The sequence below is a fragment of the Contarinia nasturtii genome, unplaced genomic scaffold, assembly GCF_009176525.2.
Source record: "Contarinia nasturtii isolate CC-2019 unplaced genomic scaffold, AAFC_CNas_1.1 Cnas_scaffold_129, whole genome shotgun sequence".
In the NCBI taxonomy this organism is placed as follows: domain Eukaryota; kingdom Metazoa; phylum Arthropoda; class Insecta; order Diptera; family Cecidomyiidae; genus Contarinia; species Contarinia nasturtii.
In genome coordinates this window covers 8,829,275-8,853,247 of record NW_022197486.1, presented here as the reverse complement: position 1 = coordinate 8,853,247, position 23,973 = coordinate 8,829,275, and the positions used below count along the sequence as shown (strand labels likewise).

Genomic DNA, 23,973 nt, shown 5'->3' with positions numbered 1-23,973 from the left:
AAATAAATATTCCAAATTATTTACACACAAAAAAAAAAAAATAATAATAATAATGGCAATGACAGCCAGATGATGTCTACAGATGACGACAACGGCAAAAAGACAGACAAAACATAGGGAATGAGAAGAGAAGCGATACATTTGAAATTTATTAAATTATTCTATTACAATTATTCTACGAATTCAAATATGGTGATGGAAAATGATAAAACAATAAAAAAATGATGTATAACTACTGCATTTTAAGAGAAATAAAAACAAAGTGAGTGAATTTCAAGTGAAAACTAACAAAGCTTTGGATTTTTTCTACAATTATTATACTCTTTTTTCGTGTTTAAACGTGGTTTTTTTTAGATAGATTCTGAAGTTGGATTTTGAGTTCGAACACTAGTCAGATCATATGGAAATTTGAATCATCTCTCATAAAAAATGTGGTACACATAATAATCGTTAAGAGAACGTTCAACTATAAATATGGTGATTATTTTGATTTATCAACCCAAGTTTCGAATTTCACATGACCGGACAGACCTACTACAGGATTTCTCTATTGCTTTCTTTTAATATGAATATTTAAAAAAAAATATATTTTCTGCGTTGCACCGTCGTCATTGATCGAAATCACACAAATCCACAACATCAACATTAAACTTTAAAATAAGCTTTATCCATTATTAGTGAAAAACCTGATATTCGTTCGAAGATAAATCAAATAATCGAGCAGTACAAAAATAAATCGAAATATTTTATTTTATCGTTGCAAAAGTGCATTTAAATCATAACAGACAAAAAAAATTGCAACGCACTCCACGGCATATGTAAATGACACCACAACCATTGACCTATTCGCACACACAGTCATATGCACATAGATAGCTGAGGTAAATACATCGCACACACTCGACTCTCAGCGAATTCACACTAAGAATACATACATGTTGCATGTCATGTTGGTTTTCATACAAGAATGGTAAATTTTCGATGGCCTTTATGTATGTTTTGTTTTATTAAATTAATTAATTGAAATCGAGTAAAATTGATTATCATGTCACATGATATAAAATCAAAAGGCTAAAATTGTGTTAAATCTTTTCGTTTCAAATATTTTTACCATTATTACCGAATATTTCCCATCACTGCATTTGACTGTCAAATAGACGTCGACATCGTTGTTTTTGTTGTTGCTGTCGTCGTCGTCATCGTCAGCGTTGCGCGATACGAGCTCAGTTCATTTTGTGAGTTTGATCTAATTGGACGTGTTTCTAGCAATTAATTTTTGTTTGTTTGTTTATTTTTTTCTTTGTTTCCATTCAAAATCATCAGTAATAATAAATTGCCACAAATTTTCGAATTATTGGAGAATTGAAAACATTATTAAATTGCAACAAACGAGCGAACGACAATTTCATAGCAGCAACATTTGTTTCACCATTGCATTGGGTTGGCATTCAAGCAAAAATTGATTTAAACCTGAGAGAAAGAATGACGACAGAAAAAAGTCATCGAACACAATTTCAATCTTTGTTGAATTATTATTATGTTTTTGCATCGTTTTAAACGTTTTACTTTCATTTTAACATCGAGTGAGAAAAACTAAGAGAGATAAATATATAGAAAAAGAGAGCAAGAGCAATTCAAATTCAGCACAGCACAGCACAAATTGTAAATCGTGTCAATTCATCATTTTCAATCATCGAGCATTTTCATACATTTCATATTTTTATGCACGAAAATGTATGCCTGATTGCAGCAGCCGTACAAAAAAAAACTACACAGCATCCAAAAATATGATACACACATTTTTTTTGTGTATCGCCTTTGTTGAAAATCAACGCCACAAACCAAAAGAGAGAAAAGAAAAAACACACATCACAATTCGAGTTTGACAAAAGGCTGAACTACACCAATACATATGAATCGTAGCACGCACAAGGAAGACTGCACAGTTTATAAGACAGAATTGAAGAGGGGATATGAGGTAGCACACAATGGATAGAGATGGAAATAGATATACATATACACGCTAGGTCATTTGTATCGACAAATACTTTTAGAGCGACAGAAAACGGTTGAATTCCCATGCCTGAATTGCAAAACGAAAATGGAATGATAAGAATGGAAAGAGAGGACTGAACTTCAAGTGCCAATGAAATGTCAGACAACAAGTGCCATAATGTGAACACCATTTAATGAATTTGGTTATATGATCAATTTCTGTTATTTTTTTGAAGATTTAGAAATCCGCAAAAAAGTTTTAAAGCGAACTGCAGCGCATTTCACATTCAATACTGGTCCCATATTCTGATTCCCATTTCAGCTGTCCAAAAGTCGCGTAAATTCCAATAAGGAAAGCAAAACATATCACGGAACTAAAGAAATGCTCAGTTTTATTTTTAATTCGTTTTGATTACTTCGCACATTCCATTTCCCGCCGTCATATCATTTGATAACTGCATAACAAAGGAAACATTTCTACATGTTGTTGCTCTTTTTGGCTCATTTGCGACTTACAAATTGACTTTTTGGTACAGTTTTACCGACTGTATTCATGTTTTGTTTGACTATTTTGTAACAGAAAAGAAAAACTATTAAAAACAAAAGAAACAAAAAGAAAATAGAAAGAGAAAAACGCACTAAAATAGTGGGAGCTAATGATAAAAAGGTAAAAGACAAACTCTCTATGTCTTGCGAATCATTGCGACCCCAATAAGTCAATTCGAAATGAGATGAAAAGAGATACAAAACACAATACATTCGTTGAATTCAATGTGAATGACGAAGATCGCGCCAAATTTTCGATTTTCAGCTAAACTTGGTTTTCTCTCTTTTCTACATTCTTCTCCTCTCTAGCATTCGTCACAATTCGTTTTTTTTTTGATTGTATGCACACTCATACACATATAATAATGTCATACAAGCTTTTTGGTGATATCGCCTTATGTAGGCATTAGTTCCATTTTTACTTGTGGAACATCGTTTAGATTTTGACAGAAGACATCTTTTCCTCTCTTTCCCCATCTATTGCTCTTTCTCTGTCACTTTTTGTCGCCCACAGTTGAACGGCATTATAACTGTGTGTCAGTATTGGTGCTTTTGGTGTTTGCAATTATTTTTTTTTTGTTATCATGCGGTTGTATTGGTTGCTGTGACACGTATTTGTATTGGTTGTGGAGCTCGCGCAAGCGCTGTCATCGTTATCTCGTTTGCACACACACAAGTATTTGTATTTTGTCGAGAAAAAAAGTGTATGAATAATTAAATAGTTAGATGTGAGTGTGATAATATTGTGAGTGTGTGTTGTTTTTTTTTTAAAATTTCAGCACACACTAGTTTGAAGCAGTCATTACGGCTATCTTTTCTCTTGCTCGCACTCATCGTGTACGCTATTCAGCCCAACGAAACGTTGTGTTCGATTATTTGATTCAGTTTATTGTGTGGTATTTTTCCGTTGTTGCTGTACATGCAACTGTCGAACTATTTGCTCTATCTATTTATTGTTCAAAAAGCATTGCAAATGCAAAACTTTACGTCGAATGACACTCTTTTTATTTGAATGAATCGGAATTTTGTGAATTCACACCAAAGACGAGCACATACATTTTTATTTTTTGTTAAATGTAGGAATCAACATTGAATCGATTCTCCGATTTCATTGGAATGAATTGAAACGAACGGTGATATAATTTTTTTGGTTGGAATGAGGAAAGCATTACTTTAAATCTGATGCAATTCAAAGCACTCTGGCCATAAGATTTCAGGTGTATTATGATTATACAATAAACTGGTGTAAGTGCATTTTGCAAAAACTAGAGATAGAAACACCGAATTCAATTGATTTAAATTGAATATAACAACGCGGTCCTTGTTCGTACAGCAAATTGTACATTTTCAAGAAACAGGTGCACGTGCTGTTATTACAGCTAAACGAAGCAGAATATATATATAATATCCAAATAATCCAAACTAAAACACTTCATATCGTCACTCACGATGACATGTGACTCAAGGCAAATAGTGCAATAAATAAGTGCATTATATAGGATCTTGGTTTTGGTGTAATAGTCTACTTGTGCTGTGTGAAAAATTTTTTTAGTCACTTAAGATACAGTGTTAGATTTGCTCATGCGTTGATTCGCTGTGAAAACGACGAGCAATTTTTTTTTTTTTTCAAATAAAAACGAAAAGGAATTGTGTGTCGATCGCTTTTTTCTATCTCAATCGTATCCAAAATCTACATACAATTATTACAATTATATTTTTATATTACTTAGAGATTGATCGAAAATTAAACGCTACGGAACACACGTGCGTATCAACTGACAGAAATTTCGTAGTGAGATAAACAGTCAAACAGAATCAAAATTGAAAAAAACACACAATTTGAACGAGGTTTTTCTACAGACAAAATTAGTAGACTGGCGACAGCCAAAAATTCGTGAATAATTGATAAAAGTTCACATTGAAATACAGTGTTCGAAACGCGAGACAACATTATTTTAAATTGCAAGAATACACAATAACAATATTGTCTTCATTTGAGGTTTAAAAAAAATGAGTGCGTGTCTCGGCATACAAATACCAAAGACATTTTAAAAATAAATAAACAAGCAAAATTACAAATACACAAAATAAACGTGATTTACAAATTAGTTTTGTACCGGTGACATCCATTGTGTGGATTTGCGTGCATATAACTATCACTTCAAAGAGTTCAACATTTGGCAAAAATACCAAAGCGATTGGCATAAACATAGTTCTTAAAGAAGGTAAGTGCATACAGTAACTCAAATATATTGTCATTTTTAAATTTGCACAAAAAAAAGTAGAACCAATATTATTAAGGCTGTGGGAACAACACGCACTTTGCAATTAAAGATAACGAAATATAACGGCTTAAACAAAAAAAAAAACGAAAATATTTGCATTTCATATCATTAATTCCACACACGCAGTGTATTTTATTTGTTTGTGTATTCATTATACCGCCGATAGTTACTACACAAACAGACTAAAAGATGAAGAAAAAATGTTTTTTTTTTCTTAAATATTCATTATGTGCCGTTTTGCCGTGTTTCCGTTAGAATTCATGAGTGGCTTAAATAGCAAATATTTTCACTTCATATATGATCTCGAAAACAACAACAATGTGTCGTTATCAGCAACGTAGGCGAACCGCTCATGAAATTCATTTAGTTTTATTATTAAATGTGCTTAAATTTGCATTTAAAATTACAAGTGAAAGTAAAAATGTTTGTATGTTTTTTTTCTTTTCTGTTCATTTACGGAACAGAAAATATCAAATAGGCTTAAGCCGCTATATTAGCGTTTGTAAAAAGGTTGATTTTCTGCATGAACTTTTTAGAATAAATGACATTTTCATAATGCAAACGCGTTTAATCTTTTAACTCGTGAATACCCATGAAATGCAGTACGATTTGGTGGCATTCGGTTTGCGATTGGGTGTGTATGTGTGTGTGTTTGTACTTTACTATTTGATGAATATCAAGGTTACATAGCAGACTATTTGTCTCTCACTCATATCAGCAGCTGGTGCATACGGTTTTAATTCATTGTCAAGGATTTTTTTCTTCTCATTCAATGATTCAATCAATACATTGTTTATTGGAATCTCGTTTATTTATGAGTGATGAAGCTTTACTTTTTTTTTGCTCTCAAAACTATGAGACAATTTAACTTAATCGAAAAAAATATAGTGTTGCTTACGCACAACCCAATTTAAATAATAATTTCAAATGACATAGATGAGGTTTTTAGCCAGTTTGAACAAACTCCATGTGGAATGCTATGATGAGATTTTATTGAATGATTGCTTCTCATTTGAATTGATAAATGAGATCGGTTAACTAGCCGATTTGAAATGAGGCAATGCGTCATTCCATTCAATACCATGTTTCTGTCTCAATTGGAATATTTATTTAGATCTTGATTTATCAAGTCGGTGGCAATGGACTGATAGGGAGAAAAACCACACTACATGAGGTTAAGATACACAGAAAAAAACGTCGAAATTTAAACAATAAAAGTGGTACTCGACTTATAAGGTCATAATAAGGTGAAAACAAATGATAAAATAGCAAACGCATAAAATATATATTTACTTAAAATGAAATAGATAATATTTATATCGACCCATTCGATTAAATCTAACGACAAAATTGTATACCAAACCGATATTGAAATAATCATTCAAAAATGTAAATAGTTTTTGTGTGTGTGTGGTTTGTTGGTTTACTAATTATTTGCTCTTTTCTATCTTGCACTACCAGATTGTGTTAGCTTTTTCATTTAGTTTTCATATGACTAAGTACGAAATGATTCGAGATTTTTCCAGTTTCAAAATTTCGCATTTTTATTTTCTTGGTATCTTCTAATTTAGATGGATTACCAATCTCTCTGTGTGTAAAATAGATTACTTTCCGCTACTAAATACTGCTAGACATGCAATCAATATATAATTTCCTATTACTGTAATATTTTCACAAACAAGGATTTTTTATCTCACAAATAAAACCAATTGATTATATCAGCAATATAAACATCAAAATATATAATAATAAGCGATAAAATCGTTGATAAGTCATGAACAACACTCGCAATTTATTACCTGAAAGAAGTTGAAGAAGCAATTAAGTGCAACTCAGTTACGCTTTTAGCTTTTAAAAACGCAAAAATAAAATGAAATTGTTTGTCGTTGTTGTGATGCATGCGAAAGAAAACTTTTGAGGAATTTTTTTTTTTTGCAATAAAGCAGACTTTATGCGTAGATTGATCTAAAATGTGAAAAACGTACATTGTTTGTTTAAAAAAGAAAATCAAAATAAAACCCTTCTCTCAGTCATAATAAATTTCTTCAAAATATATAAACAGAAAATCGATACGCTTGCGAAATCTATTTTCGTTACAAAGTGAAGACTTGAGAAGACATATCAGAAATATATCGGAGTACACGCTTTTTCTTTTCTTTATATGAAATTCGTACATTGAGACGTTATTAACTGAAGACATAACAAAAGACTGGATAGCGTTTTTGCAGCATTTTCGTGTACGACGATGTATCGCTGGCATCCATATATGATTTGGTACAACCATTTTTTTTGTCTGTTGATGCAGTTCAGTTATGTAATGTCCTTGAATTTTGAACCACGGTCAATATCGAGTCAAATGACCTACCAAAAAAACTGAGTCGAACTGGCCAACATTGTGCATTAAATGTCTCGTTTTGGCCGAAATGAGTGAAATAATTTGCACGAAAACAACCGTATATAGTTCTAAGGAAAAAATAAACGGTTGGCGGAAAACATTCGATATAACGTATCATTTGGTTTGTTTGTTTTGCGTATATTGCTCATATAAAAACAGTATGTTGACAATTAGAGAAATAGACGGAATTACACGTGTGTGTTCAATAATAAATAAGCCAATTTGTTCAAAATACTTTCTTGTGACGTAATTTGTTTTTAATGGAGAACACGCTATATCTTCGTCTGAATTTTAAACAAGATTTACATTTACAATTGAAAAAAATGTTACGAATGATATAAAACCATAAAAGTGAATGAAAATTTAAATAAAAAAAGAGATTATTGTTATAGAATAGAAAAATGCGATGGAGTTTTTTGCATGGAACGGAAGAATAAAAAAAACACAAAAACAGTAGTAAGTGATATGCTTACGCATCAATTTTCCACAGATGTATTTTATCAGACGCACGCATGTCAATGTCAACAGCACGTTTTGTGTGAATAACACAATTTTATAAGTCACAACTTCATTTGAACTGGGCTGTGATTTATGTCAACGAAACGAGTGAGAAAATGAAACGAATACAAAGTAAATAAACAAAAAGAAATTTTTTTTCTTCAGTTAGCAGGATGTCTTCATCGCTTGATAAAAGTAATATGCTTTGAAGTGTAAATGTCTTACACCTTTCACTTTATAAGAATTATTTGTTTTGTTCACATGAATTCGTTTCGGTATTTGGACATGAACAAATGTGAACACGCGCCAAAACAAAACAAAACAAAAAATCAGCCAACAAGAATCATACGTTGAATGGAAAATACGACAGCATGTGCGACGCATAGTCATCAAATAAATGAATATGCGAAATTTTTATTCAGCAGCAAAAAGCAGCGAGTGAGTCAATTAATACACGTCAATTGTGTCACGCCTTGATGACCAATATATGTATAAAATTTAGTAAGCACCACTGAAACTGAGTGAATCAATAAGAGAATTGCGGGACGTCACCGAGTGATGCCTGGTTGTTGTTGGCGCTTTTTTTTCGCTTGTCTTCTACGAATGTTGTTTTAACTTTGTTACGTCATAAATAATAATCATCATCACACATTGCCAATCGCCTGCATTCAAAATATTGATGAACAGTTTGAAGTGCTAGAAATAAAATAAACAACACAAATAAGCTTCTACTGTATGTCATAATCACCACAACGCCTTATTCGTTTTTGGCACGTATGCATGTATATGGCGGCATATTGTTAATGTGATTGTGCGCCACAGCTGATAAAACTGTGACTATACAATCGATGTATGTCGAGATCGTGAGCGATGGCCGTCGTCTCTCACATCATTTATTGAATGCCGAATCAGTAAGCAATTGAACAGTTTACGCTATCATTGGCATTCAAGTCTTGTCGAACAGGTTACGCGAATTTTGCGGTTTTGCTGAAATTTCCACAAAACAAAAAAAAACAGAATTTATGATCTAATCGTTTAATGTATCAGCAAAGAACAATCAATACAAAATTAACAACGAAATTGAGACTAAAAAACGTTATATATCAAACTAGCTACCTTTTATTACCAGTATTTAACCTATATTAATTGACACAACTGTCTAAATTGTGTGAACATTTTAAACGGTACCCAAAAATAGTTTCATTAAAAATCGACCAAAGACTTTGAACACATTTATGAATTACAAATTTATTGGCAAACAATTGTTTCTTTCACAAAGTGTTGTTTATTTGAAAGTGAATGCATTTTTTTATAACTCTTTGTTAGAGAACTGATCATTTGATTGAGAAGCTTAGATACAATTTATGAAACAAACAAAAATCACAACAATTAAGCAAGGAACAAGTATGTATTGTTTTCTCTCATTTTTTCCATTGTTATTATAGATAATATTAAAGCTCACAAAAGTCTATGAATAGAATATTATCTTCGAAATATAAATATGGATTTCATTTTATCACCTTTTGTAACCAAAACATTTTCTTTTCTGGCCTTTACTATCTTACGCCATCAAAATTCATTACGTTAATTTAGTGAAATTATATAATTTAATATAATCGAGAGAAGAAAAAACTTTTGTTTCCTGGGTAATTGTAATGCGAGTACAATTTCCCCGTTTCAACTGATTTAAATTGAATGTAAATCTTATTATGCGGCTCATTTCGTTTGCCGTATACTTTTTATATATGCAAATATCAACGTAAATATGGTGATGATGATGAGATTAAACAAAATCAAGTCTTCCACTAGATCAAACTTAAACGAAAAATGAAGGGAAATGGCATCAATTAAATAACAAAGTATTTTGTCTCGTTAGCATAAAATTTGACGTGCATGTGCAATAATGAATATACAAACATCGAATCATTTTTATTGAATGAAACACCAAATTGCTTCAGACAAATGAGCCGCACGAGCAAAGTTTAATTACAAAAATACAACGAATAGCATTTGAAATGGTAGCTAGAATGTTTTCTACATAACAAAATCTCTCTATTTTACCTTTCAATTCAATCGTTTTCCTAGGCAATTTTTTTCTTTATTATTCATTCTTTTTTTTTTTTCTTTTTTTTTCATTCTTTTTTTTTTGTAAAAAAAATTGATGTAATACCAGATGAAAATTGCTTTACCATCGGAAATTAAACTTTGATAACGCACAATATTATTCTAAGAAAATGATTAAAACATGTGAACTAAAGAGCAGACTTACGTGGCACAAGCAATTCCATTTCGAAGATTATTTACTCATTTTTAATCAGCTCAAATACGATTTGGTTGTGTGTCATCAAATATGCCACTTTTTACAATTGAAATTCGAATTCATTACTGGACGACATTGTACTAATTATCACTAGTTGATGACAAGCCAAACTGTCATAAAGTGAAAATTGAAGCGCTGTGTTTCGCCAATTTTTTGTCTTATTAAAAAAATGAATGAATTGAATGCCGGTATAAATATGATTCTAATTATTAGTTAATTTATAACAATTTTCAATAACAAAAATAAATGTGGGCTCAAAAAATCAACATCGAATTTCAAGAGCACTTTTGCTTTCTCTTTCTATTTTGTCATATTCAAAAAATACAAATGCCTCTTTCGCATGTTTTGACATTAATAATATACTTTTATGCAAAAAAAAAGGTGTCCATAAAAGATGATAATCTGATAAGTTTGTGCTGTTATTTTTATATAGCTAATCCGGATTAGAAGAAACTTTTGAATAACCGCTGTCCCAAATGTGCTTAATGACGTCTGTATAACGTCCATCAAAAGACCCGATTTCCAAATATTAGCTAAATTTTTGACGTTCATCAAATAAAATAAGATTTTAATGGCTAATACAAGAAAAAAGGGATACCATTCGAATTAAGCATAATAATATTAGTGGTCATTGTTGATCAAAAGCAAGTGATGACAAACAACAAACCGTCAATCTTATCTGATATACATTTTTGCGGAAAATTTTTGCACATTACGTATAACCTTTGCTTGATTAAAAAAAAAAAAAATTGTGTATCGGTGTAATCTGAAGAGAGTGTTTTTTCTTCCATTTTTTGTTTTGTATGAAAATTAAATTGAAGACTTTTTTGCGCACTTTTAAACTACGCAGTTTCACTTTTACCGGTCAATATTTGTTATTTATTTACTGTCGTATCGTGATGATTATAATCAGGTATACCTGACACATTAAATGTATTTATTAATTAGTTGAATTTACAAAGTCAAGAGTCATGACTCTTGATAAATATTCCTCTTCATCAAAATAATAATCAATTGAACAATGTGATAACAAAGAAATTTTTTGACATCAACCGAAACATTTATCTTTTTTCCCAATCTGTGTCGAAGAAGTGTTTAGTTCAGTTCACAAACATTTTGCAAAATTCTATCTCAATGACCGCAATGCAGTGGAAATATCAATCAGCTGATACAATTTATGGCAGTGTTATTTGTTTGTTTGTTTTCATTTTTCAACCGCTAATCATTTATTGCATCAATGTTTAGTACTAAATAGCATATTGATTTCAGTTTAGGTCATACCGTTCATTCGAATACAAAAACGGAGGCTATGAATTGCATTAAACAATTGATCATTCAGCACTTTATGTGGCCTACATTCATGATTGAAACGTCGTCATCGTCGCAAATCATTTGCATGAGATTTTAAAATGGAATTCACAAAAAAAAAAAATTATACAAAAAATGACGTTTTTGTGTACAACAGCACAATTCATGGAAATTTTATGAGACTTTAAATTAATGTCTTTAGTTAAATACGTCTGCCGTGTATGTGAGTCTATATGGATATGCAAATCACTTGAAATGTCCAGATGAATCACCAGACGTTCTGACAGCAAATATTGCGGCCATTGGAAGTTATAATTCTAATCATCACAAACGTTCAGATGACGTTTTCGGGCGTGGAAAATAAATATCGTATAAACTAATAGGCACTCAGTTAATTTGCAATGAATTTTAATGAACAAAGAAATGTTTAACTGATTACTAGGCTGATTATTGCCGAGAGCTGAATACATGAAATGTAAAGATTTAAATATTTTCTACGCGTCATGATATGTACTCGCTTTAATCGGGGAATGAAATCGTTTTCATCGTAGAAAATCTCTTTTCGCACGCTCATTAAACATTAAGAAAATAAATCAGCAGATGGGAAGAAGGATTAAAATTTCAACATCATTGCATGAAAAACTCATTACAAAATGTTTTTTTTCTCTTCTCCTACATTATTTAAATGAAATTCAAACAAAAAAAAAATCTTTATGCTAAAGTTATTATCCACTTTAGCATGCGAATCCATAATGCTACAAATAATTTATTATACCGGTTGTTGTTGTGGTGGTGGTCTAAAATGTTACTAATTTTCATTTCGAAATTCCATTGATTTTTCGTCGTCATAACTGAATTCTTTTTGAAAATGTTCTATTTTTAAAATGTTGTTTAGTCACAGACTGTACTTTTGCTAGGGAATACCGTGGTCGACGAATGTCGGTTTGCGACGCTAAGTTTTCGGTCATTTTGGCCTGTCATCATTTTAGACTCACTTGAATTTCCTGCATTTTAGATTTGGTTTAGTTGTTGTCTCTTCCGTTAGCGTTTGCATATAAATTGCAGCGAAAATGCTTGGATACTGGCAAATTGCAGACTGACGTAGACGAATTCAATTTGAAGTCAAAAATGCTTCATTTTGTTCAAGGAATTTTGGCATTGCTCCAATTATCGGAATGTAATTGCTATCGATTATAGGGACAGGTTTTTGTCGTTGCACACGATGTCATTGCACATAATGACACTAGTTTAGCTTTCATTCCACCAAATCGATTAAAATTCAACACATGTCAGCACGCAACCTTTGCGTATTCCTTGTGGATGTACTACATTTTGCAGACCAATTTGCACATGCAAAGTGAGTCGGCGATTCAGATTCAATTGCCGATTAATATTTCAAATGACTGAAATAAACGATTAATAAAGTGAATCGATTGCACGTACTACGACATGATCGATCACATAAATGTATATCTATTGTGCATGCAAAAGTGATCAACAAAACAAATCCGGATCAATTAAAATGTGAAAAGCACTTAGTATAAATACACATCTTAATGCGGACTTTTGATTGTAATAATTTTTTTTTCGCTTTCTTAAATAATCGATTTAGCCAAGAATGCATTACGACTGTACCGGTATCGTCATATACTCTTGTTTTTCCGTCGAACTCATGCAAATTTTATCATATATACTATTTATTTTTATATATACATTTATTTGATACAGATTTCATAGTTGTTTCAAAGTTCCCACTTCATTCATTTATCGCATGCTTCTGTGTGCATTCAATAAATTTTGAGTATAATTAACACAAAAATTAAAAGCGGAAACGAGAAATGCAATTAAAAAATAACCAACGTGGGATTTTGATTCGTAGTATATTTTTTTTCTCTGCTGCAAACGGGCTGATAATGTATAATTTATTTATTTGAAATAAGATATAACCGTAAGACGACAGTAATTGATAAAAAAAATGAAAATAGATGATAAGTTGATTAGTTTGTGCTTTTACCATTAAATTTGTTTTTTTTTTTTTTTTGTATTTGCAGACAAGAGAAGGTGATATCTGTGGAAAAAGGAATTTTGTAGTTAAAACTCGAGTCAATTGGAAACCGTCAAAATTCAATCGTTTACGTGGAACAAGGCGTTTGGTTGCGCGACAACATTGAGTGTGTCGCTTCAGATCGCATACGAACTGATCAAAATTCGGCTACTATCGATTCTAGCGCCCAACTTTCCACCAATCATTGAACTGTTCCTGAAAGTCTATTGCGTAACAAGATAATAGAAAAACCTGATAAGAGGCTACAAACTGAAACGGCACTTGGTGGTAACTAAGGTTGGGGTGCGCAAATCATAAATGCAGCTAACAGAAAGGGCACAATCAAGTTCTCTGCATCAACGACGACAACGATTGTCTACTTGAATTTAGTGAAACTAAAACATCAAACTGACCGAATCGATTGATTGCACGGTCAGGAATAAGACAGGAATTTAGGTAAAACGCTTTATGTCAACGGTTGTCACCCAAGCTGAATTTTGCGCCACCACGGTTACGCAAACAGATTACTCTATCTCCGCAGCGTCGTCCGCTGTATCGCCAAATGATTTTCGGCGAGCATGGATAACGCCACATCCGGAAAATTTACCCGGTTTAGCGGAGAAGACATCAATTCAAAATCAATATGCTGGATCAAAATTGACGGTTGCCGATAACACCAAATTACCTAATCCCATACAAAAACCATTGAATCCACATCAAAAGCAACAACAATTACATTCAAAACAATCATCCATCGACCATGATGACGAAGTTGCTTTACATCCATTATCAAATCAGGTAAACACAAAAAAAAATCGAACAGAGAGAGCAAAACAAAACAAATTTTGATTCAAATGGAAATGTTATCGCAAGGTGTTATCAATGAGCAAAGCTCGTTATATTATAAAGTACCGTAGCCGGTCTTAGTCATGCTTCCTGATTCAGAAATATCAAATGGCAAATGTATAAATCTGTCTTACTACATTTGTTAGCAGCGCCGATTATACAAACGATGAAACATTCTTTTGTCGATGTGTCGTTGAAAGAAAACGTGCGGCTATTTTTTTTTGCACCAAAGCTGGCGCCAATATATACAAATATAAAAGCTTGTCTCTCAAAAATATCGCTTTCACGTAATATCAAAACGTTTGCGATCGACACTGAATTGAAATTTACTAGAAAATCGAATTGGCCATAGTCGGGGAAAATGTCAATATGTATCGCATTCGTTTCGATCAAATACGAGAACTATCTACTATATGAAAACAGCGCATTTGCTCGTTATGTTCATCTCTCTTCCTTTTTTTCAACGTAAACAAATTTGAGAGTGTGGTTGTTCATTCATCGGTTTTAATTTATGAGTCATTAAATGTTATTTATCTAATAAGACCACCGAAACAAATGGAATGCCCAACATTAAATCATGTTGAAATAACTACTAGAATCACATTCAAGAGAAGAGAAATGTGAAAATATTATGAAATCGATCACGAAAGAATATAGTAAAAATTTCAAGTAAAAATTTGCTTTTCACCACTTAAATTAGAAGCGATTCGTGTGTTTGGTTTATTTTTGTAACAAATCCACATATTTTCGATCGAATCGCTTCGCAGTTTCAAGGCACCAAACCATTCACATCAAATCAATCACGCGCAATACAGAAATAGTTGTCAATTTTCCTCCCTCTCCATTCGATAATCGTATTTTTATCGCCTTTATTTGTTTTTCAACAAGAATTTACTGCAAATTATTCTCTGCTGGTTGATTTTTTAATTGTTGCAGGCAGTTAATGTGGCATCGCTGTATGCTGGGCGCTAGCCCGTTGCCAAAACAACACGATTCAAGGTTCAATAGCACATATTATAATTCTTCTTTCATATGTCATTACAATTGGCATAAATAGAACATCGTTAAGATTCGTCTATTTACTATGTATTGTGATCTTACATTCCCTTTATTTGCAGCATCTTCATCTTCGATTTATGTACGATCAAATGTGAAGTAATTATGTGTTATTATAATTGAACAGAATTAAACATCGATACAGCTGCGCGAAAACTCTTCCAAAGATTTTAGAAAGCTTTTTTATAAAACGTAATCAGTATTTCTACCGTAAATTTTAATAAACAGCATAGTCTCTGGTACATTTATGATAGATTACACAACTGTTTTGCGCATATGTATCAATACGTGATTTTTTACAAAATGAAATTATTTTCAAAGTCTTTTTAATGGATTTTGCGATCTATATTTTTCTATTTTGTGCATCTACCATCATTTTCTTCCTAAATTTATATTTCTTCATTTTGAAAAGCAAGAAAACATTTCATTTTCACGGTTAATGAAGAAAAGAAATGTATGCAAATTATTTTCTATTACTAATAGTGAACACTCAAAAAAATGACGCTGTTTTATTTGATAGTTGTGCAAGTACACACGAGAGGCTACAAAAATGGCATTAAATGCAGGTTAAATTTCATAAATGCATCGTTACGCAAAAAAAGTGCCATTTTTTCATATATTTTACGAAATAAGAACATTCGAACATTCAATTTGATAACACACGCAGTTTCCTAAAATAGTATTCAAAAAAGTTTACCAATAAAACAAGACATCTTCAAATATGTCAAGAGGTGTTTTGGATTGTGTCCAATAATCGATATGAAATTAATCGTTGTTTTTCGATTGAATTTAGGTTGGAGGTCACACGCGACTGCTGCTGCTAAACCAGAGTACGGTCATAAAACCATTGAATATTCGTGAATTAGATTTTTATCAAAACATTCCATCGGATATTCAGCTATTCGTTCCTAAATACAAAGGTAAGTATAGTACAGATATCGATTTGAATATTTTTTCCGGTCACAATGCCACTTTTTTTTTAAATCGAATTACTGTGATAACACGTTACTTTCCACCAGAAAATATTGATTCTTGAAAAAAAAAAAAAAATGTTGCATTTCTCGAAGCAATTTTGATTGTCTGTTGCGTGTATAACGTGAACAGCTTTCAAACAAACGCAGACATACGGATAATAAACAAAAATACATGTACACACTACAGTTGAATAAACATCAGCTTCATATATGTTGAAGGATTTTTTTGTCTTGTGTCGTTGGTCGACATTGCCATTGTTATTGCAAAGTTGAAAAGCCAATGAACCGAATTCGTTTCGCTATTCGATTCAAATAGCGCACACATACGCAGCACAGACAGTAAATAATTGAAGGAGAACAAAGAAAAACTTGATTAAGCACTTTATTTAAATTGATCAGTCATCTGCTTTATAATGTCTACAATTCAATTTAAGATTTCGAATCGTTACATAATGTCTGCTTGATTTTATCAAGGAAATCAATATCCAGCCGTGAAAATTTAATGTATAAACGATTTGTATGTGGGTTTTTTTCACAACACCGGAATGAATCAATTACAACGACCTACCACAATGAGTCACTGATGTCATTGGGACAGAAAACGAGCATTTTTGACTAATGCGTAAAAAGAGATTCTGATTCTATTTTTAATTCTTTCATCAATTTAATTTTCAGTCAACTTTTGTAATTCGTGTTTGTTTTTCGTTGGTATTGGTACTACGTCAAAAAAGACTATTATCTTCATGATGATTTTTGTGAAACTCAATTAATCGAATTTCTTGAGGAAACACGTGAAAAATTGATGAACATGAATTTCAGTGTTGTTGTTGGAACCAGAGAAGTGTGAGCACTTATTCCATATAATTAAAATCAAGTGCCGCACCTGAGCATAAGAAAGAGCAGCAAGAAAAGTGCCTGCACCTCCGCGATACCTATAATAACTAAGAAAAATATGCTATGAACGAAGTCTAGATAAAATTCCTTTAAAAAAAGTTCAATCCAAGTTTTCATTTGATTGCTTACATTTTATGTTTTAATTATTTTTGTTCTAGGTGTTATGCAAGCGACAACGATGAGTGGTTCAAAGTTGGAGAAACGCTACTCGCCCAGTTTCCATGAAGACTCCAATCGAAAACCGAGTGCATCGAAACGTAAACGCGATGACGTTTTACGGTTAGTATTTTATGTTCGATTTTAAATCATCCAATTGTGCTTCACAAATATTTGTTGTACAAAAGTAGTTTGAAAAAAAAAAAAATCATATTGTGCGAAAATTGAGTTGGCGCTCTCCTATCCGGTTAGATCTGTATTCGTTTCGCGTGTTGTTTTCGGCTTAAACGAATTGTAAAATAAATGAATTTGCTATTTCCCTGCATATTTTTTTAGCATCGTTGTTGTTCCTCAAATTACTGGTGAAATTTTTTTTAATTCACGAATCATATGATGACCGGGCTAAAAATGAAATATGCTTAGAGTGTGAATCATAACATTCAAATATATCATTACTAGTTTTTCATTTAGTGTGCACGAGAAACAAAAAAACAAATTACTGATTTTTTTTTCCCAATTGGAAATGGATTATTTCATTTGCTATCCGGTCATATGTGAAAAGATAGCATTTTTGCAACAATAACGAAACGAAATCGAATCACGACGAGCGGTAAATGCTGGCACATCTACTCAGTATTATGAGCTATGCAGTCCGAAGTGTTATGAGCTATGCTCAAAACCACTGTCGATCATGAAACACTCTCACACATAAGGCGATGAGAGCTACGAATGTATATTTATTGAATATATCGAGAAGAGAGTATGTTTGTATTCAGACATTACTCAGCCATAAGCGCTGAATAATATACTCTCTTCTCGATATATTCAATAGATATGTCATTCGAAAAAACAAATTCACGCTTAAATAATGAATTTCATTGCCAAGCGAATTATATGCGAACTCAAAAGGAAATTTGTTTAAATTTATAAAAAAAATGCGTAAAATTCTACAAGAGCTATATGATCATTGACCGATATCGATTATTCAATTGAAAACAGTGATCATTTATCATGTATTTTTGTTATCACTACATTTGTGTTTTCGTATTTAGAATGAGATAGATTTCGGTTGCATCATTCGTTCATTCTTATGCGTGTGTGTATTGCAGGCGAGCATTGAACAGTGATGCTGTGTGAAAAGTTTATCCAATACGATCGGTGCCTGTGATAAAAAGACAATATACTAGTCCAGTGAACAATAAAAGCAAAACCAATGTGACAACGCTGAGCAAAGCGGTATTCATCTATTTGAAATAAGATTCGAATTGATTTATTTATCCATTTTGATTTATTCAAAATCGTTGATAGAATGGAAAACTATCATTGTTACAACAACGTTTTGTTTTTTCAGGTGTATGTTTTTAGTAAAGCCAACACTCACAAGCTATTACACACCCACTGCCTCTGTTGAAGCAATCGTGTGGAAATTGCGTGTGCAATTGCAGCCCATACAATGAGCTGAAACACTCAAATTGGTTTCTGTTAAATTTATAAATAAGATTTATATATGATGATGTATATATGAATAATAAAGAATTTAAAAACCTTTTCTCGGTTTTATTCTAAGCTATATAATGATGGACGAAAACCACAAGTATGGTGACTCTCACTTATAAGATCACACACACACACAATGTCAATACGTACTTGTCACTTTGGTCCATTGGATATTTAGAAATATTTATGAATACAAAAAAATAAACAAACAAAAAAATAATTAACAAAATTATGGTACGAATAAAATGTTCGTTTTAAAGGAAATCCAAATCGTTTTAAATTCTTCTGACACATTCGTCATTAATATGAAATTAGTTTCAGTTAGAGAATGGATAACTGCCGGGATTTATATCGACCGAACAATGTCATCACACATACACACACACAAACACAAACACATTCACATGTCTTTTTTTGTTTTGTTTTCATTTTTCTTTTAATCATTTTTATTATACATATATTTTAATTTTATTTTCTAAATAATATAATGTATTTAGTCATTGTATTTAGCGCAGGAGTATTCGCTACGTCCATCACAACCGTTCACCATCAAATCGATGGCAGTTTATAGCAAATAAAAAAGACCAAACCAAAAAAAAAAACTAAAAAAACACACCTCCAAAAACAATTCAAATTCCTCAAACAATAGAATATTGATTCGATAGCTCACGGATTCTCTAATCAGGCGATTTTTCTTTTCTTTTTCTTTTTTTACAGAATGAAAGTCCATAGGAATGGAAATGCGATGGAGATAATTAAAAGTATTTCTCAAATAGACAACTCTAACAAAACATGTTAGTATCCATGAAGACCATGATTCATTAGACCAAAAAAACAAAACAAACAAACGCATACACACACAAAGCATTTACAATGAAAGCGCGCATTGAGAGGCAATACGGAACAAAAATATATATTGCTGATTGATCATCATCTGTAGTACAAGTACCGGGCAGCCCATTGGACATTCATTTTCACATATCCATTATTTGCATTGTATAGGACCAAAGGATTAACTCATCATCTACATTTCCGTTGGGATTCGATTGATTTCGCTTTTTTCTCTGTTGAAGTGGAACATATTTGTTAGGATATATTGTCATGTATATAAAATGGTTCAATATAGTTCAAAATTGTTGGTTTCTTCCAATTTGTTTCGAATTTTCAAAAAAAAAAAAAAAATCGAATTTTTAATGGATTTAATTATAAGGTTTACCAAATTTATTTTTCAAGTTCACGAATGCAATCGCTATCCTTCAAATTCTCGAATAAATTCCTTCTCGGATAATGTTGCATTGTTGAGTAATGCACCATTTTCCACCCAATATTTGTTAACATTCATTTGGTTCGTTATCGAAAATTGGGTTTTATTTGTGGATTTTTACGCCACTTTCGGAATGTAGTGGAGGGGGAGCAAAGCAATGATGTAATCATCAAGAGGAAAAAAACATGAGAAATATCAACCTTGTAAAATTACGCAACATTGAAAAGGACGTAGTATCATCACGTCATTTTTTTGTTGTATTTGTTGAACAATCGGGTCTCTATTGTTATTCGTCCAGCTGATATTGATTTTTCTTATCGTGTGTTGATACATTGTCGTTGGGTTCTAGTTTTGTCGCATTTTCCTTTAAATCATCATATAGTTTGCACTTGAATGAGCGAATTTATAGCACGACGGATTATCGATTTTCTCGCCTTATAAGATTTCATGGCTTTGTTTGTTTCTTTTTTCATTTTCAAATTTGTTGACGAAGGTTTTGTTTTAGCCACTGAATGTGGAAATTGCACTTGCTTTTGCTTTGCGTTTTTCCATAAACCACCATTTAACATAACTCATTTGATAATTTCCATCTCTTTCTTTCTTTCTTTCTTGTTTCTTTTGTTCTATTTTTGTTGTTCAAACAATGCTGTTGCTGCTGCTGCTGCGTAGATTTTCTAATGCTGGAGAATATAACGTCACAGTTTCGTCAGCCTTGTATATTGGACTTGAAAATGGGCACCAGACAACATGGAGACGACGCATCCGCTGAGAAGCGCAGCAAACAAATGGCAAAATGTGCTGCAAGCACATCGGCAACGCTAGGAGTGCGACTATGTGGTATGCAAGTGTATCAAGCTGACATTGAACACTACATGAAACGCGATAAGTACTTTGGCCGTGAATTGAATGAAGAAGGATTCAAAAAGGCATTGTACAATTTTTTTCACAATGGATTTCGATTGCGAACGAAAGTTATGCGAAAAGTTGTACAAAAAATGGATCAACTAAGGCGTGTAATTGAACGACAATCTAGCTATCGATTTTATTCATGGTAAGAATTCCGTAAATGCATTCATATCATTCATTAATGTGAATTTAGACATTCAACATTTTTGACATTTATTTGATTTGAAATTTGGTTTTCAGTTCATTGTTAATCGTTTATGAGGGCTACGAAGATCCAAAGGAAGACCTTACCGCATATGAGGATCCATTACCAATTGATTCAACAATCGATGTAAATAACAGTTTAAGGAGCCAAGGCGATAGTCAATCAAGACCGATGGAAGATGATTCACATAGTGGAAATTGTTCATATGATGCTGATGCCTCCAACGATTCGATCGAATTGAATTTGTCATTAGACGAACAACAGCCGGATACACAACAAACGTCACAGCATGTCAGCCAGACACAATCAAACCATTTACCTGTAAGAATTTGTGTGTGTGTGTGTGTGTGTGTTTGTTTTCATTTGATTAATTTATAATATTTATAATTTTGTTTTGAATCTATTTAGCTCCCCGTTACTATGCCAATCGTTTCAACTGAAATCACATTGACAACGACTTCGATCGATGTACCAATTGTGCAACGTGAGCTCGGCGAATCAGCAGTACGTGGAGCATCAGTAACACCATTCGTTCCGATCAACGAAGAAACGGTTTTTCTTGATGCTGATCCAGTTACATCGTCCGGAATTTCAACAATGTCAAGTCCAATGTCGTGTGATTCATGGATGAATTACAGCAGCAATAGCAGTGATGATTTATCAGCCATATCTGATCGAATACATGCACACCAACAACAACAACAGGATAGCTCGGAAGACAGTAGCCTTGAATTTGATACATCGTTGCCGCAATCAACACCGAAATCGAAACGTAACTTCAACGTAGTGAGCGAATATACGTTACGGCCAAACCGTGTAACTAATTCCACAGATAAAAATGATCATAATCTTGGTGATGACAATGATGACAACAACAACGACGACGACGACGATGATGATGATGATGTTCATAACAATAGCTGTGTAAGCCAATCGAAGCGATTACGTGGTCAATCAACAAACGTGACAAATTCATTGCAATCGCCACCATCATCATCAATTACAGCCAATGGATCAAAACGAAAGGCCTTACATCGAAATAGTTCACTATCCGGTGCTATTTGTGATATTCGAATGATCGATTTTGCTCACACAACGTTTGTTCGAAAGAATGACCAAATTTCCGGTTATTCGAACGCAACAACCGTACAACATCAAGGACCTGACAATGGTTTTTTACGTGGAATTGAAAGCTTACGTCGTCTGCTGTCCGAAATTCTTAATGATGATGACATCGAAAGTGAACGAAATGAATCACAACAACGCAAATCGGACATTTCGGCCGAGGCAATATCGTAAAACCAAATAAATTGTCCAGCATGTAGGGTTATATTTACTAAATTTGGCGTACGCGTATTTATCGTGATTCAGTTGCGATTCAAATACCAAATTTTATGCCGTAGTAGGGAAATAGGGGAAGCAAAGTCCAAATTTTTATGATGATAAGTTAGTGAGAAAAGCAAATTAGGTTGGATTGATACCTGACAAATTAATTGTGATTAGAGCATTTTTAATAAAAAAAAAATTATTATGACTTAACGAAAAACAAAAAGTATATACATTTTTAATGCAAAATAAAATAACGGACGTGACATGAAAATAAATTAAAAACAAAACTAAACAATTGTGTAACGTTAGATTTAGATGAAGAATGAAAACCACTATATATAAATTATTATTGTCAATTTTGAAATGATGAAAATTCTTGCAAAAGAAATTATATTGTCTTTTACATACACGAAACGTGCGACTAATTTCAAAAATGAAAATCGATTTGAGTGAAATTTAGAAATTTTACAACAGCAATCTAAGGGCAAAACTGTACATTGTTATTGTCACCAATTTGTAAACTTATTTTGTGATTCGAGAGGGGGGAAAAAGTGTTACATCAAAAATCAATGAAAACAAACAAAAAATTAGCTATTATTTATTTGATGGATAAAATACTGTGTTGAGACTCGATCTCTGTACTGTGTAACAAAGAAGAAGAAGAAAAAAAATTAAATTTTCAGTTCCAGTTGCTTATTAGCAGACACTATATTGAGCTGACTTTTGAAATCGCGGACATTTTGATTTTATGACGACCACAATTTGTCTTCAATGTGTGAATGCAATGTGTGAGTTCTATGTATTTTAGAGGTCACCATTTATCAGACACACCTTGCAGAGCCAAATTGTTGTGGTCCACAAAATCAAAAGGTCCCAAAATAGCACGCCATTTCATCTCATTTCAATATTCATCTCAATATAATGTCTGTGTTATTAGTAAATAAATTAGTTGCATAATCATGTTTAGTTTTTCATAAATTATGTAAAAATTTGACAATACTATGTTGATAATTTTAATTTTTCAAGATTGGCATCGACACATTGTCGAATATTGTACGTATGTAATCTTCTTTTTAAGATTAACCGATTTCAACTTCCATTTTATGTTGCTCGCAAAACAAATCAAATTCATTAAATTTCACTTATGACACACAATTGTTGTAAAGACTTTTTTATAACGAAAACAAAAAAGAAGCGATCTCGCAAATACCTTTCCATTTTTATTTTATTTTAAGCATTCAACGCATTGGGAAAATGTCATTCTATATTTTGTAAATTTCTCTGTGAATTTTAAAACTTCAACAAATAAATTCTCTTCGATCAATCGTCAGATCAATTAACCAACATTTGTATGATCAATTTGTAAAATTAATAATTTTCGAAATATAAAAATGAGAAAATGTTAATTTTGAAAACAAGCGTCACAAGAATCATTTTTGAGTTAGAGCAACGTTT

General features: G+C 32.3%; 1 protein-coding gene across 4 annotated transcripts; it reads left to right on the top strand.

Moving 5' to 3' along the window:
• The first annotated feature begins 1,257 nt into the window (after positions 1 to 1,257).
• Positions 1,258 to 23,951, top strand: LOC116346690. 4 transcript variants are annotated; one of them, XM_031776881.1, is made up of 9 exons: positions 1,258 to 1,440; positions 4,272 to 4,766; positions 13,399 to 14,189; positions 16,087 to 16,213; positions 17,320 to 17,440; positions 19,532 to 19,608; positions 20,748 to 21,129; positions 21,225 to 21,510; positions 21,598 to 23,951. In XM_031776881.1, exons 3-9 carry the CDS (start codon positions 13,860 to 13,862, stop codon positions 22,486 to 22,488), a joined length of 2,214 nt encoding a protein of 737 aa, XP_031632741.1. In that variant the 5' UTR covers positions 1,258 to 1,440; positions 4,272 to 4,766; positions 13,399 to 13,859; the 3' UTR covers positions 22,489 to 23,951. The 4 variants fall into 4 exon arrangements, with proteins under 4 accessions (XP_031632741.1, XP_031632754.1, XP_031632749.1 ...); XM_031776894.1 differs by lacking the exon at positions 1,258 to 1,440 and adding an exon at positions 3,437 to 3,786; XM_031776889.1 differs by lacking the exon at positions 1,258 to 1,440 and having other exon boundaries at positions 3,437 to 4,766.
• The last annotated feature ends 22 nt before the right edge of the window (positions 23,952 to 23,973 follow it).

Coding starts and splice junctions, on each gene's coding strand:
- LOC116346690 (XM_031776881.1), top strand. CDS start 13,860: ATGTCAACGGTTGTCACCCAAGCTGAATTTTGCGCCACCACGGTTACG. Junction 16,214..17,319: donor ATTCGTTCCTAAATACAAAG/GTAAGTATAGTA, acceptor TTTTTGTTCTAG/GTGTTATGCAAGCGACAACG. Junction 19,609..20,747: donor AGACAACTCTAACAAAACAT/GTTAGTATCCAT, acceptor GCTGCTGCGTAG/ATTTTCTAATGCTGGAGAAT.